General features: G+C 36.9%; 1 protein-coding gene across 1 annotated transcript in view; it reads left to right on the top strand.

Moving 5' to 3' along the window:
- LOC121373125 overlaps positions 1-16,024 on the top strand; it is a 26,222-nt gene extending 10,198 nt beyond the window's left edge. Inside the window, exons 2-4 of the mRNA XM_041499576.1 lie at positions 4,279-4,420; positions 10,880-10,948; positions 12,336-16,024. Coding sequence (XP_041355510.1) covers positions 4,279-4,420; positions 10,880-10,948; positions 12,336-16,024 — 3,900 coding nt within the window. The remainder of the gene's footprint in view (positions 1-4,278; positions 4,421-10,879; positions 10,949-12,335) is intronic.
- Positions 16,025-18,101: the final 2,077 nt, after the last annotated feature.

Raw genomic sequence — 18,101 nt, 5'->3', positions numbered from 1 at the left:
TTTCCTCTGACGACTACGAGTAAGAATTACAAAATAGCCGATGATTCATTAATCAATATGCTCCAGCGATGTGGTTAAACAAAACAAATTTGAACATCATGATCGTACGAGATGTGTATTTCGTATTGTGTTTACTATTAACTAATACTGAAGTAATGCCCGGTGTATGAGAACCTTGTTCTAATGGTAGGCAACGCGATGATCTACAATGGTATCCAATAAATAATGTGGCAGTGGTTACAACTATATTTCGTCATCCTTGCATCATTCTAAAAAAAAAGTCCATGTCTGTTGTATCCGTCACAGATTTATTTATTTCAATGAGTTCTGTCCTGTCCAAGTTTTGATTTAGTAAACTAGTCTGGGAGCGTCAGTCCACTTTGTGACGGTGCAAGAGGGAAGAACTCTCTAGTAAAGCATCTCCTTGGGTGTGGCTAATCACTAGATACTAGGTCATATGTTTGCTAAATTCTGCAGTACTGAAGTCATGGGCATCCGGAGGGGAGGGGGAGACACTCTACTTCCTGGGTTTAGATTTGAAAACATTTTTTACGTGTATTTGATAGTTAAAGTATATATGTGATTTAGCTTTACATATTTAAACTATTGGCATTTAGCAACATTTGCCTTAATTTATTTTACCAGTAGAAAGCAGGAAAATGCAATCTGATTAAAATTATCTCTACTGGTCTACCAGTAGATCCAACAGCATTGCGTGGACTCCCGTGTCCAGGTGACATTTCATCTATAAATAACAATTTAAATACTTCGCCTTTTATAGCGTTATTGAGGAGCATACAGATTCTAAACATGTCGGGCGAGACTATTTATGCAATAGGCGAACTTGTTGGTCTATTTCAACATTAAAAAACACGGGAAAAAGTGCAGTAATATAATCTGGAAACGAATTTTATATAACATTTTATATTGAAATTATTTTCCGGCATACTTCTTAATTCACCCGAATCATTTCGTATACCCTGGGCATAATCCTGAATGTTTTCAAATTCTTTTCAAATCACTGGCATTATTTTGCAAGTCAGGTTTTGATTGATGAAATGAAACGTCAACTGGACATGAGCTCCAACGGGATGCTGTTAGATCCACAGGTAATAGTAATTAGCCAGTGGAGCTAATTTTAATTAGATTGCAGGAAAATGCATTTTAGATTTGGAACATACAGTTTTCAAACTTTCCCCATGTCCAGAACACATCTAGAATTGACGTAAACGGGCTACACAGGGAATCAAACGCGAGCTGAGCTAAACATTTTAATACAGTAATACAGTTGTTTGTTAATATTCATAATATTTACTATTGTGATCGTACAGCTGTTCCTTGTAAGAATTATTTCATTCCATCCAAAGCGCAGGAGTTAGCTCAGTCGGTTGAGTGCTCGCCTGAGGTGCTTGTGTCGCAGGATCGAACCACCTCCGTGGATCCATTCAACTGACTGGGTTTTCTCGTTCCAAACAGTGCACCACAACTGGTCAAAGGCCGTGGTATGTGATTTCATGGCTGTGGGAAAGTGCATATAAAAGATCCCTTGCTACTAATGGGAAAATGTAGCGAGTTTCCTTTCTAAGACTATATGTCACAATTACTAAATGGTTGGCATCCAATAGCCGATGATTAATATATCATTGTGCTCTAGTGGTGTCGTTAAACAAACACACTTTAACTTTCAGTTAATCCAACGTGGGACGATTTGGTACTGATGCATTTATCAGCATGTTCCCCTTTTTATATATCGTGTTCTAAAATTCGCCAAATTTCCTTCACAGAAACTGCGAAATTTTAATTTTTGACTACGGGACATTCAAATATTCCATAACACTAAAACTAACCCGCCCGCGACCGACCCCGGTTGGGCTGTTGGTGCTTCCTTATACCTGCCAGTGTGGGCGGTCCCTTCTCCCACCCACCTCCAACCCTTTCCCTGTCCTGTACAGAGGAGCCGCCTAAGGCCGGCACTTGCGCCTATAACAGGCGTGCGCTACAACAGCTTGTTCTGAATGTGCACGTAGAACCCTATGACCTGACCTGACCTCAGCTTTTGTAAACATGAATTGTTGCGTGTAGAATGCATGAAAATGTATTTCAGGACATCCGGTTTTCAAATGTGTCCTATAACATCTGGCTCTTCGCGCTCTCGATCTCAATCAGACCCTCAAATATTCACTTACCTTAGCCATGTCTGCATTGTATGTAGAATATCAGGTCACTACGTTTTGATATCGTGATTATTTGCGAGGTTTAAATAACGGTGTAACAGTCAGAGCTCGACCTTAGCGGTAACCCGGTGTGTTTTGGCTACCAATTTCTCACGCGGACTACCAGTTGTCTAACCCAGGTAGTCCACCGGGTTACCAAATGTTTTGGCATGTCCAGTCACTCAACAATCAACAAGACGTGTCTGAAATTCCACCTTTCATGTGCGCGCTCTCTGCTGTCAGGAGTCGCTGTAACTGTTAATTGCTCCCCTAGTGTGACCCACAGGTGGCGCTTGCGCAATATGATTTAGTGAAATAAAGGAGTATATTTGCCAGTGGTAGGTTCGTACGGGTCATGGGTTAACTATTCGTAGTCATTTATGACAATCAACAACACGGCCCGTTGTTTTTACGCCTACTTATAACAAACGCTTTGTATGATCAGGACTATTTGCTGCAGCTGAAGTCTAAACTAAAAGATAATTCAATCGCGGTTTATTTCCTTCTAGGCTACCTATGTAAATTGTCAAATTATTGTTTACAAAATTAATATCTATCACTATGTTAAATAAATGTATAAATTGACGAATATTTTCAATGTTAAAAATATTAATCTTTCTTGCAAATTAATTTTAATGAAATCTCTCTTATCGTTTGCTATCGCTTTGCGCGATAATCTCGATGAAAATGACATCTGACCTTGTCACGTGATATTACAAACACGCATGGCGATCCCCTATCTGGGATAATTGGCTTTCGGCATTTACAAGTTTATTGTCATCAATAAAAACCGCTATTGTTTTGGAATAAAGGCAAGTTTTGTTAATATTCTTCAAAATTACACCTATTGAACGTAGCTGCAGCCATTTTAAGTATTAAAATATGCAATATCGATCTGAAGATCGTACGATTAGTAGACAGCTGAGTTCTACTCGTAAAAACCGTATGAAGTATTTCAATAATATTTTGTAAGCCTTCATTACGAGATTAGGCCTAAAACAATAAATAATAATAATAATAATAATAACATAATAATAATAATAATAATAATAATAATAATAATAATAAATACTATTGTGTATTTCTGGAATCGTAGCAAACAAGTCGGTTGTTTTGTTTTGTCCATTTGCTCATGATTTACAAAAACCCACCCTAAAACGTTTAAATAAAACTAAATTCTTTTTCTTTTTTCTCTTTTCTTTTAAAGAACTTTGTGGGGCTACCAGTTTTTACTAAGGGCTACTAGATTTTATAACATGGTAGCTCGGTGGGCTACCACTGAAAAAACTTAAGGTCAAGGCCTGAACAGGCTCGCTGATACTCGCCTGTTATACCGTAATAGAACCAAGCCAAATAACCACGATATCAAAACTTAGTAACCTGATATATTTTTTTTATCATGCAACACCTTTCAAGTTATATTTTTGTAATATGTTTTAAAAGTGGTATAGAAATTATTAGTTGTGTCGTGTAGAAACTACTACCGAAACTAATAGCAGATGCCTAAAGCATCTTGGGAATGACATAGCCAGCCTAAACGTTATGTGTTTCCAAATTTCAAATAAAATACTTTGATTATTTTTCAGTCTGCTGTGTCACAACATTACAATTTTTGTACGTTTTTCTGTGAAAATAAACTCAAGTTTATGTGTGACCCGAAGAAGTTATACATCACTGGCTGCAAGTGACTGTGACGTCACAAGCTGTTCCAATGTAAACATTCTTTGCAGGAAGCTACTTGCTTTTTTTGTTTCAAACGCTAGCTAATTCCGAATGGGAGCAAATAACGGATAATTGAAAAACAAGAGGCAATTTGATGTTACAGGAAGTGTAACTGTTTATTTATGCAGTTTAACAATTATTGCTTGAAATGGATGTTTGAAAAATTAGAAAATGATCTACCTGAAAATTCAGCAAACATTCGTCATACGCACAACTCATTTTTTAATGACATGATAACACTTCGAATTATTAAGTAGGAGTAATCAGGTCAGTAGGAAGCGTGGTTGCATGATAAAACCGTTTATTGTCAAACTATAAAGTGAAAGAAACATCACGGTTGCAGAGTGAACCAGTAAAACGTAAAAAGATGGCGGAGTCCCAGGGTGAAGCAGACGATACCGACAACCAGCTGGTCCCTGTGGAGGAAATCAGTGAAAGACTGGAAGATCTATCTCTGACGTCAGCAGACGGTTCTCATTTGCCAGGTACGTTTCGAATTATTATTTACGGGGGCAGGCTAGCGCTCAGTCGGTATAGCGCTTGTCGGAGGTGCGTTGTATCGCAGGATCAATGGCCCTCTTAATAATGGCAATCCAATAGATGCGTGGTGCTAATAATTTAAATCTGGCTGATGCTATTGCAATTCTAAACGATTGTGTAATCGAAAGTTGGTCTGTCTGTGCAAGCCAAGTATAACCGATGATCAATAATGAAACTCCAACCAATTCTCAACAAACTTTTGTCTTTTCTTTACATTCGTAATTTGGTTGTGAGAGAGAAAACTTTAAAGGTGCAGACCCTAGTTACAGCCCGTTAACACTGTAATTTAGAACTGTAACACATTAGCACAGTGTAATTTAGAACCGTAACACATTAGCACAGTGTAATTTAGAACCGTAACACATTAACAGTGTAATTTAGAACCGTAAGACATTAGCACAGTGTAATTTAGAACCGTAACACATTAACAGTGTAATTTAGAACCGTAACACATTAACACAGTGTAATTTAGAACCGTAAGACATTAGCACAGTGTAATTTAGAACCGTAACACATTAACAGTGTAATTTAGAACCGTAACACATTAACACAGTGTAATTTAGAACCGTAAGACATTAGCACAGTGTAATTTAGAACCGTAACACATTAACACAGTGTAATTTAGAACCGTAAGACATTAACACAGTGTAATTTAGAACCACATATCTGAACGACAGAAGCGTAACACATTAACACAGTGTAATCTAGAACCGTAACACATTAACACAATGTAATCTAGAACCGTAACAAACACAGTGTAATCTAGAACCGTAACACATTAACACAGTGTAATCTAGAACCGTAACACATTAACACAGTGTAATCTAGAACCGTAACAAACACGGTGTAATCTAAACCGTAACACATTAACACAGTGCAATCTAGAACTGTAACACATTAACGCAGTGTAATCTAGAACCGTAACACATTAACACAGTGTACTTGTTCTTTGAATATGCCGGTAAATGAAGGAACAGAAGTCTCAAGTTGGTGATGTAGGTTCTTGTATTTTCTATTCAAACTTGAAACATGGTTAACAAGTTAACAACATCGTAACACAGATACTATGATTCTAGGCTCTTAGGTAAACAATAGCTGAGACTGCGACTGAGAACCCCCAAGGGAATGATAGCAGAGCTGTCTCCCTTGAATCTCCACTTCGGTTCTGTATATGGGTCTGTATCTTTCTGGGTTGTTTGTTTTAGAAAACCCGGCTCAAATAGTGACGTTTTAATGTTCTTGGGAATTCATCTCCTGCCAACAGTGTTACCATAGGCAACACACCCAGGTTAAGACCTATTTGTGAATTGTGTCGTTGGTCGGCACCTACCTATTATTTTGTCGCATGATAAATTGTAATCGCTAACTGCTGACATAATAATGAATAGGTATGTTTGTTGGCAGCCCGGGTATCAGCAGGGGGCATCAGTTAAAATCCGTACTGTGTCTTGATTGGTGTGATTTAGTTTCACACTAATTGGTCTGATTGCTAGCCCCTAAGTAACTAAAGTCTAAGTTATTGCATAATCGACAGATGACCCCATAACAATTAATTGAATCGTATATGCACAGCTAAAATATAAATTACATTCGAATATAGTTGTAAATGTTATACATTTAAAAACATTTTTTATTGTCCCCAGAAACAAGAGCAATGTCAAGGTTGGGGCCTCGAATCATTACTGTACAAATGTATGCTGTATAACATTTATTTAAAATTATCATTTACAATTGTTTGTACTATATGAAATATACTTAATTTTCTTGGAACAGACTTCCTTAAATTGTAAATAGAAACAAATAAATTTGATTGACTTGGCAGGTTGTTCTCTTTCTGTTCGATGTGGTTGTTTTGTTATCTGTGTTATTTATGTTAAAGAGTCATACACATCTGAGAGGATTATTGTTTAATAATTTATGAGTTATTAATACTAATACAAAATTATAATATCGCTTCAATATTGACGAGCCAGTGGGAGGTGTAACGCTACTACACCGACTTATATTAGATATATATAGTTCTTCAATATTGACGAGCCAGTGGGAGGTGTAACGCTACTACACCGACTTATATTAGATATATATAGTTCTTCAATATTGACGAGCCAGTGGGAGGTGTAACGCTACTACACCGACTTATATTAGATATATATATATATATATATATATATATATATATATATATATATATATATATATATATTTCTTGCCCACTGGACAGGGTTATCCAGCATTTGCACTGTGCTAGAAAAATCTGTCTGACCCTAGGCCTAGATAAATCTGTTTGATCCGAGAGCTAGACCATTTCTACATACGCGTGACGTCATAACTAATGTTTTACAACGATTGACGTCATAACTCATGGTTTTCAAAATTCTGTTTGCCATTTCACGTTGTATCATTGTTATAAAATTATTTAAACAAATTAATATTTTTAACTTTATATTTATTGTTAAGTTGTTGCATTTTTATGTCGTTGTATAAGTTGGACTATATTTTTCAGCGAATGATTAAATGAGTTTCATTGTTTATATGTGGAATGTTTATGAATCGTTTAACAATAAACAAACCGTACGTAGCTTACAAAATTAATGTTTTGTTACTGTAATTAAATGGGCGAGAAAAATACTTAATCACCGTTGCGAGGTATAGATAAGGCAATTCCAACCTTCGGGACAAACTGTTTTTGTCTCTCCGTTCACGCGGCATCTGTCTAAACCGGCATTCTGTGTAAACCGGCACAGTTTTAAATTCCGTTCAGCTACCTTAATTTATTAGGAATAAAACTCTGTCTACACCGGATGCTGTCAATTCCGAACTTCAGATGCAAATTCAAGAACCATAGAACGGTTTACGTAGTAATTAGCTCTGTCAACACCGGCACGCGATCTTACCTCTACTATCTGCCTGTGGTCACCTTTTAAACAATGACGGCAGTTCCCCAGTAATTAGGACACCAAATAACGTGTTATGAAATAATCGCGCCTTTTTGAAGGCTTCATTAACAATAAACCACACCTGTTGTAATGGGTGTAGGTAGCAAGATAAATCGGATTATTATGCCTATGCGTTAGTACCTGCATTGCATGGTGTCGGCCCGGGACGTAGAAAATCCTATTTTGTGTAGTACCGGTTTGCCGAATTATGAATATCCCGGGAAGTAGAAGGACCTAATTGGTTTACATGTTCTGCATTGCAGTGTGAGCCGTGTTTTCTTTACCAACGAAATGAGAAGCGTTATATTATAGCATTAGGGCTACTGTTCGGGGTAGCAACTGAGCACGCGCTTGTGTGTGTTTTCTTTTCTTAAAATTATTATTATTGTTATTTCTTCTTTTTGTCCTCAATTTTGTTTTATTTTGCTCGTATTGGTCTCTACTGTTAAAGAATTACTGTCCTGGGTTGCATTTTATATCTGCTCACAACGCTGTACGCATTGTATTCCCCACCACACGTTTGAGAGGCTTTTTTCTTTCTTTCTTTTTTTTCTTTTCTTTTCTTTTTTTTTAAATTTTCCATTACGTCGTACCACAAAAAGTAAGACTAGCATCAGAATATATTGAAAACGACGATGTACAAAAGGTGGTAAGGCGTGCTTCAGCCCTACCGATGGTTCCGCTGGACACAGTTTGGGATGTTTGGGCTGACACAATTGCCGACAGTTCCCAGGATGAAAAGGTAACATTACTGATGGACTACGTCACTAACACCTCGATAGAAGGACCATGAAGTCCAGAAATGTGGAACCACTTTGGCGATGACAGCCACCGGACAAATAACCATTTGAAAGGATGGCACCATAACATAAATCAAATCGCCCAGAAGAGTCATCCGAACATATTTGAGGCGGTAGGTCTATTGAAAAGTGAGCAGTCTACAGTGGAAGTTAACCTACAGCAGTTAGATGGTCACTGGCGAGCTCCGGCATGAAAACGAAAATACCGCACTATCGATGCCACAATCCGGTCCCCGAAAGACGAATTGATCAGCCACAAAATCACAGACATGGAGTACACTGATCACATCGGCCACAACATCACAGACATGGAGTATACTGATCACATCGGAGAACTTTTGCATTTCAACTGAAAGCTGCGAGAATCAACGGAAAATGTTTTGCGTTCAAAACGAATCGTGGAACTGAATTGTGGAAACAATTAATGTGTTTCTGAAGTTTGAATAAAAATGTTACGCTACTTTTAAATTGGATAGTTTGTTGTATTAACATATAACAATTAACAAACAGACAGACATAGATACAGAGCGACAGACACAGAGACAGACGACGGACGGACAGACATGTATCTACACCAGAGCCGTTAAAACTTAGGTTGGAGCCGATACTATTTTATATCATTTTAAAATACCTACAACATAACCAGTGACACGAATTCTTAGTGCTAATAACTGCACTGTGGTACAGAAATAGTTCGTTGTTATCTTTTGACTGCACACGCCGTCAACCAGGTAAAAGGGCAATTAACAAGTACCGGGACGTAGATAGATCCTAATTAGTACACATCAACAAGTCCCGCTACGTAGAATTAATTTTAGGACCATTTAGACAAGTTTATCTACTTCCCGGACCATAACCCATTGCATCATACCGATCTGTTTATAATAATAAAACTAAAATTGAGACCCCTGTTTCATATGATTTTAATCAATAAAATAACAGGACTGAACTTGCGTCCCAGCCCGTTTCTCACTGACGACCCGTTGTATTTTGTTTATCGTGAGTTTGATTGGTTTTTTAGAAACGCAAATACCTTTCGGGTTTATACCAGTCACTAAAACAAGCATTACTGAGCCTTGCTTTTACAGGTGTCTTACACATAGTCCAAACGTTTGGTAAATATGACGTTTTATTTACATTGGTATTTTTCTAATCAATATATCGCAAGAACTGTAACTCTGGAAGAACTTTGTCTACACCGTCACTCTGTCAAAACCGTCACATTTTATCAGTCCCAAGTGAATCCTGTTTAGACAGAGTCCACTATATATATATATATATATATATATATATATACATACATACAGACCTCGTTACAACGACCGTCGTTACTACGACATTTACCCCATCTGACCACAACTTGTCGGGAAGAAACGTACATCAGTCTTATTCTGTTCATTACATGGGAATTCATACCTTCCGACACCGACAGAGCAAATTAGGAACAAACATGCATCCGACATCTGAATACACCTCTTTACAACGACATTACATAATCACAGATACCAGAGCGCATTGGCAGTACACTCAGAGCCACTTAGAATCATTGATCTCGTAGTGAGCCGACTGTGTCACATGCTGTCTGCGAAATCTGTAGACATGTATTGCTTTTGCAAATAAACCTTTTGTTAACCAATTAAAGGATTAACTTCGAACAATAAAATCTTCTATTTTCATGATATTTTGTAAACGAAACAGGTACCAAATCTTAGACGTCTTTAACCAAGCAATGGTTAGACTGACGGTGAATGCGCCTTGTTTAATATATTTAATGATGTTTTTTTTAAAAACATATTTAATGTATGTACGTGTATTTGTTGTTTTTAATAATAATTGCAATGTGTCGTAAACTTATATCATTGCGATTAATTCCATGGTGTGAGACCTAACTGTGTTTTGCAAGTTTACGCTTAAACGGTATTATATGACTGGTAGTTAGTCGATACTATGGCGACAATTCTGTTATGTGAGTTTTGATTTGAATAGGCCCTTTATTCCCTTTTTATTACACAATGTATTAATTATTTAAATGCTATTCAGTTATCAGTTAATATTAATTAGTATTGTTTGTTACGTTATTTTGGCAATGGACTGATGGAGATAACTCATGCCAATTCGATACACCGGCAATTTGGATTTAACGGCAAAGTGACCCTGGGACGAACATGGTGGTTGTAACGAGGTCTGACTGTATGTATATATATATATATATATATATATATATATATATATATATATACATATATATACAACTCTCTCTCTCTCTCTCTCTCTCTCTCTCTCTCTCTCTCTCTCTCTCTCTCTCTCTCTCTCTCTCTCTCTCTCTCACACACACACACACACACACACACATACACACACACACTAACTAACTAACTAACTAACTAACTAACTACTAACGCGTCACCAGCATGAAGTGGTGTGTATCCAGGGTGAGTTTTAATAGCTCACTGGATCATTGAATATTATTTGGATGTAAGCACGATATAATATGTTAAAATGAAATTAAATGGTTAACTGAGGATTCATTTTTGTGCGTGTCCTGGTTTCCTGTCTGGTTAGTTTTCAGACTATTTAAAAGAAATAACATAGTCGGCTCCACCAAAATGATTTCTTAACTCCTGTTTTCATGTTACCGTTGGATGTGATATTATTCTTTTATTTCCAGAATTATCTAACTCATCGCCCATTGTATGCGTTGGTCAAACAGAAGATATCAAGTCGTCACGTCAGAGAGGTAAGAAAACATCAGTCACAGAAATGAACATGACGAAGACGATCTTATGATCATCACGGTGATACTTTTTATGATTGTGGTGATGATGATGATAATGATGTGATTAATTATTGATAAATTGTATTTATTAATTAAAGAAATATAGATATAAAAAGAGTGTCATCTCTTCTCTTTCAACTGCCAGTTGGTATGCATGATTTAAAACTAGATAAATGATATTAGCAAACTGACCAAAAACGTTTGACAATATATAGAAAAATTAATTTTACTTCTTGGTGTTTGTTTCTTTGGTGTTTGTTTTGGGAGATTGGGTGTGTGGATTGTTTAGGGGTTACGCAGTCAAAACAGAGACTCAATGAATGTGCTTAGTTTTGCATTTATTCTTTGACAAATTATGGACCACATGTGTATAATTTACCTTCACTTGATTAATGGCGTACAGACATTACTTGAATCGTGGATATTATAATTTACCTTCACTTGATTAATGGCGTACAGACATTACTTGAATCGTGGATATTATAATTTACCTTCACTTGATTAATGGCGTACAGACATTACTTGAATCGTGGATATTATAATTTACTTTCACTTGATTAATGGCGTACATACATTACTTTAATTGTGGATATTATAATTTACCATCACTTGATTAATGGCGTACGGACATTACTTGAATCGTGGATCTTATAATTTACCTTCACTTGATTAATGGTGTACAGACATTACTTGAATCATGGATGTTATAATTTACCATCACTTGTTTAATGGTGTACAGACATTACTTGAATCGTGGATATTATAATTTACCTTCACTTGATTAATGGTGTACAGACATTACTTGAATCGTGGATATTATAATTTACCTTCACTTGAATAATGGTGTACGGACATTACTTGAATCGTGGATATTATAATTTATGACAATATTATAATTTATGACAATATACCGGCCTCGGTGGCGTCTTGGTTAGGCCATCGATCTACAGGCTGGTAGGTACTGGGTTTGGATCACAGTCGAGGCATGGGATATTTATTCCAGATACCGACTCCAAATCCTGAGTGAGTGCTTCGCAAGGCTCAATGGGTAGGTGTAAAACCACTTGCACTTGATCCATTACTGGTTCAACAAAGGCCATGGTTTGTGCTATCCTGCCTGTGGGAAGCGCAGATTAAAGATCCCTTACTGCTAATCAGAAAGAGTAGCCCATGTAGAGGCGACAGCGGGTTTCCTCTCAAAATATGTGTGGTCCTTAACCATATGTCTGACGCCATATAACCGTAAATAAAATGTGTTGAGTGCGTCGTTAAATAAAACATTTTTTTCTTTTTTTATGACAATATTTAAATATCATTTTTAGCTTTTTGTTTTGTTTGTTCTTTATAGACCATCTGATAAAGAAAATAGACGACGCTCACGAGGTATTTATAAAAACTGAGGGCTTTAAACATGCTAGAGATTACTTGGGAGATGAGCATCAACATCAATTAATACTTCTTGATGCCCCAGGATGCGGTAAAACAACTATATCTCTTATGCTGATGCGAGAATACATAAAGAAAGACTACAGCTACCATTTCATAGACTCCATTGACAACTATTGTAATATTGTCGATATGGTGGACACTAACACATCAAATATCTTAGTATTTGATGACTTTTTTGGAAGAAGTGGATTATTTGACATTGACAAGTGGATAAAAGTTCTGAGAGATCTCGATGTTATGTTTATGAAAGCAGCTGAAGAGACACCACAGAACGTAAATAAAACTGATCTGAAAGTTATTTTCACTTCACGTGGTTATATTTTCAAGAAGGCTCAACCATACCTGGACGAATATGCAAACACGATCATGAAACAATCAAATGTGGTTGATTTGTCAACATTTCATCTAAACGAAACTGAAAGGAAGGATATGCTGTTATCTCACTGTAAGGTTGCAGAAGTAGCAGTGCAAGATGATCTTGTTAAGACAATAGTGAATCAAACTGAAAACATTATTGGCTTTCCGTATTGTTGTAAGATGTTCCTAGTGGACAAGATGTTTCAAAGGCACCCTGAAAAACTTTTCTCTAATCCCTTTGTCTACTTCAAGAAAAATTTAAGTACATTACTGCTATCTGGAAATAATCGAGAACAAGGAGCAGCTTTGGTTCTAACAGTTCTGTTAGATGGAAAGCTAAAGGTGCCAGATCTATATCCACAAACACGGAAACGCCCTGACATGGAGGAATATATGAACTGTTTAGTTCATCTCAGCATGCCTAACATGCCAGAAGAGATTATCAAGGGTGCAAAGTCCCTGAATGGTACATATTTAAACATTGAACACAAAACGTATGTTTTCTGCCACCCAACACTGTATGACGCCATTGCATGTATTATGGCAGAACATTATCCAAACGTTGTTTTACAGTACTGCACAATGAAGTTTATACAAGAATTTCTTCAGCTACAGACAAAACGTGAAGAATACACAGCTGTATCTTCATATGATTACAGTTGTTCTGTTTCTATTCCTATCGAACATTCAGACATGTTTGTTTGGCGTTTTGTCACTGAAATAAATCAGTGCAACTACAGTGAAACACTTCAGCATGATGTTCTGAGACAAGATAATTTTGTTGACGAACTTATTGAAAAACTTAGAGAGGAAAGTGCTTTCCCAGAGATGTTTCACAAAACTGACAAAACACATGGTCAGAGTTTCCTATTTTGGGCCACTCTTCTTTCACCACCATATATTGTGAACGTTATATTTGGACATTGCAGCTTTGAGGAAGATGAATTACTTGAAGGATTTCTTGGATGTGCCATAAGTGGTAATACCAGATCGCTGGATGTCCTCACTGAAAACTGTACATCCAGTTTTGTCCTTGATCGTGTTAGATCAGCAACAATTGGAGATATACTGCAAACTGAATCGAATGCAGAAAAACATATGCATGCATTGTCTGTTCCAAGTGAGAGAAAGGACCAGAATTTGTCAAACAATCCTTTTCTTGGTGGCCAAAACGATGGTCTTTTACATCAAGCAAGCATCCATGCCCATTGCGATGTTGTGAAAAGGTTTCTGAAATTAGGATGTCCAGTAGATGCTCGTGGTGAACTTGGAAGAACTCCTTTAATGTACGCAAGCAGACTTGGCCATGAAAAAGTGGCTGACATACTGCTAAAAGCTGGTGCCGACATTAATATTATGGATGAAGAAAGAGCATGCGCACTTCATCTCGCTGCTCGTGGTGGACACATAAATGTGGCAAAAATATTCCTTGAAAACGGTGTCAACATAAACGAGAAGGGAGAGCATGATAGAACGCCGTTGTTATATGCTTGCAGATATGGATATCCCGAATTTGTAAAGTTTTGTCTCGAGAACGGGGGAGACACCTCATTGAAGTGTAATACTGATTCCTGCTTACATCTGGCTTGTAAATCTGGGAATCTTAAGACAGTGAAAATTCTTCTAGATAAGGGCATGGATATTAATCAACCAGGGCAATTTAGACGTACACCAATAATGTATGCTTGTCGACATGGACACTTGGATATTGTCAATCATATGAGGTTGAAAGAAGCTGATTTGAAGGTTGTAGACGATCGGGGAGAGGACATATTCCACCTGTCTGTACTTAGTGGGAATGTTGATCTTATAAAGAAAATGCTGCCTCGTGATGCAACCATAGAATCTGTATGTGACTCAAAGCACAGGTCACCATTTGAAAAGGCAAGCGCAAAGGGGCACTATGACATGCTCAAATATTTTATTGACAACAAGAAGGAATTAGTTCCAGTGCCATTATGTCTTATGTCTGCCTGCTACAATGGTCACATGACATTAATCAAGATGCTGATTGATATGGTGGATGATATCAATGTAAAGGGTGAAAAGGGCCGAACAGCATTGATATGTGCATGTCTTGGAGGTCAGACAGAAACTGCAGAATTACTCATTTCCAAACAAGCTGATGTCCATCTTGTCGATGACTATGACATTAACTGTTGGCAGTATGCCTGTGAGACCGGAAGAGTAGATTTGGTGAAGCTGCTTCTGAAGCAAAGATTTACCGTGAACACTCCATGTCAGAACGGGATGACGTCTTTAATGTGTGCCTGCAAACGAAACCATAAAGATCTTTTTGAATTTCTCATTGAATATGATAGAAATGCGCTTTATACACTAGATAAGTTTGGTTTAACGTGTCTTCATCACAGCTGTGTTGGAAAACACGACAATCCACAAATACTGGAAATGCTGTTTGACCTTGGGATGAATAATGTCAACTGTATAGACTATGGTTTGCAGACACCAGCCATGTATGCGAGCAGGAATGGTCTTAGAAACCTACTTCACTCTCTTGTTGAACATGGGGCTGACCTGAAGCTGGAGGATAAAAATGGACAAACCTGTCTCCATTATGCTTGCTTTTCAAAGAATGAGAATATCATTAGATATCTGGTTGGTTGCAGAGTTTATATTAACTGTGAGGACAACAAAAAGACGACACCTCTTATGACGGCCTGTTTCAGAGGAAATCCTATTGCAGTTGATGTTCTGCTTGAGTTAGGTGCTGATACCACCAAACTGAATATCTATACTGAAGCGTGTGTTCACACGGTGTGCAGAGTAGGACATGTTCAGGTTGTGGAGGTTCTTGTGCGTCATGATGTTGATATGGAGATGAAAGGAAAGTATGGTCGAACGCCTTTCATGTACGCGTGTCAGCATGGGAAGAGTGACGTTGTTGACTACCTACGCGAGGTCAGTGTTGACGTATTGGCAGAAGATGAAAATGGCGCCAATAGCCTTCACCTCTGTTGTATGGGTAAGGACAATGACTGTTCCATTCCGAGGAAGCTACTTCAGTTTGGTATCAACGTCAACAGTCGAGATAAAAATGGAATGACTCCTATTATGCAAGCATCTTCTCATGGAAACTGCCTACTTTTTGATTTTCTGTATTCACAAGGAGCAAACATTGCATTTCAAGACAGGTGGAGAAATAACTGTTACTACTTTGCATTAAAGGGAGGACACAATGAGCTGGCAGAGAAAATAAGACATCTACGCTAAAACGAGCTCACAATTTCTTTTAAAACTAATGAGTGTGTATTGACAAGTACCCTAGTCTGCCTGCTACAGTGGTCACATGACATTAATCAAGATGCTGATTGACACGGTGGATGATATCAATGAAAAGGGTGAAAAGGGCCAAAGAGCATTGATAACTGCTTGTCTTGGGGGTCAGACAGAACGATGACTGTTCTGTCGCCAGTAAGCTGATTCAGTTTGGAATCAACGTGAACAGTCGAGACAGAAATCGGATGACGCCTGTTATGCATGCCTGTTCTCATGGAAACAGCCAGCTTTTTGAGTTTCTGTATTCGAAAGGAGCAAACATTGCATTTCAGGACAGACAAGGGACAACTTGTCTTGATTTTGCTCGAAAGAGGTCACCATGAGCTAGCAAAGAAGATAATAAGTTATTTATAGGTTACCTAAAACCTGTTAAGACTTTTCATTAAAGGGATGACACATTGAGCTGGCAGGGAAAATAAGACATCTACGCTAAAACTATCTCACGATTTCTTTTAAAACTAACGAGTGTGTATTGACAAGTACCCTAGTTCTGTAACTGAATATTAAAAGAATAAGAAAGAAAGAAACAATCTAATCATGTGATTGTTTTCAAAGAACACTAACGTTTTAAAACTAATGAGTGTTTATTGACAAGTACCCTAGTTCTGTAACTGAATATTAAAAGAATAAGAAAGATAGAAACAATCTAATCGTGTGATTGTTTTCACAAACACTAACGTTTTAAAACTAATGAGTGTGTATTGACAAGTACCCTAGTTCTGAAACTGAATATTAAAAGAATAAGAAAGAAAGAAACAATCTAATCATGTGATTGTTTTCAAAAACACTAACGTTTTGAAACGTTACAGTTTGACTTCACTTAACTTCACTTAGCTCAGTCGGTTGACCAGGGCACGTGCTTATAAAACGTTTTAGAGTCTAAACTCAATAGTTAATGACATAACACGCATACAAGTTGTATGGGGTTGTCATGACATTAATATCTCAGACTCTATTAAGAGTCTCGAGTCTAGGCTCTAAAAGCTTTATAAGTACTGAGCCTGATCTGTATTTGTGATAATTAAATAAGTTAGAGAGAGACCATCGAGCTTATTTATCTCCAGTATCCGAATTATATAATAGATGAACTATGTATATTAATGGTTAGCCTGTTTTGCTTTTTTTTTTTTTTAAACAAACAAATTTGTGTGCACATGTATTTGAATATGTATTGTTGTATAATATATAACTATTATTGTTTGTAAAATATTCGTATATTATGTACATGTCTGTGTGTATATATAGAGGCTATTTCATGGGTTTTTTCGAATACGATTTTTATGTCAACGAGTGATGTGTGAAAACCATATTTTCACGAATTGCGAAGCAATGAGTGAAAATATGGTTTTCACACATCACGAGTTGACATAAAAAAAATCGTATTCGGAAAAACACCATGAAATGGTCTATTTATTATATACAGATTTCCTAATTTTTGACATTACCTTTCGCTTTTTGGTAATATCTTTCGCTTATCCTATCGAAAACACGTAACATCATGATATATTTCTTCCTATGGAACTTTGCCAGAATATTTACTTGACCATAGACTTTTAAAAAGAAATTTGAATAAAAATTATCTTTATTAACATTTATTTAACAATACTGCGGTGCAAACATACCTGACAACGCGATCCTCTACAAACTCCCACAAAAACAAAACGAGTCGAACGCCGTTAAATTCTTACACTTACACTCGATGACACTACATTGTGTCATCATTATGCAGCTTCGTATTCAATTCATTTTAGATATTTTATCGTAATTGCACTTCGTATCCCTTTTTTATAGGTACAGTTGTTTAAATTACATTTTTTATTTTTCACATTCGGTCAGATGCATCAAATCATCAAATTTAAATATGAAGAAACGAGACAAAGGGAGATAATTTAATCATGCACTTTTACAAAAAAGTAAATACGATTTCTATATTTTCACTGAAGCTAAAATACAGTGAACATATGACTTTTCACCGGATATGACTTTTATGGTTTCCGTAGATCTATATATT

Source organism: Gigantopelta aegis, chromosome 5 (genome assembly GCF_016097555.1).
Source record: "Gigantopelta aegis isolate Gae_Host chromosome 5, Gae_host_genome, whole genome shotgun sequence".
NCBI lineage: Eukaryota > Metazoa > Mollusca > Gastropoda > Neomphalida > Peltospiridae > Gigantopelta > Gigantopelta aegis.
This window is presented reverse-complemented; position numbering and strand designations above follow the sequence as displayed.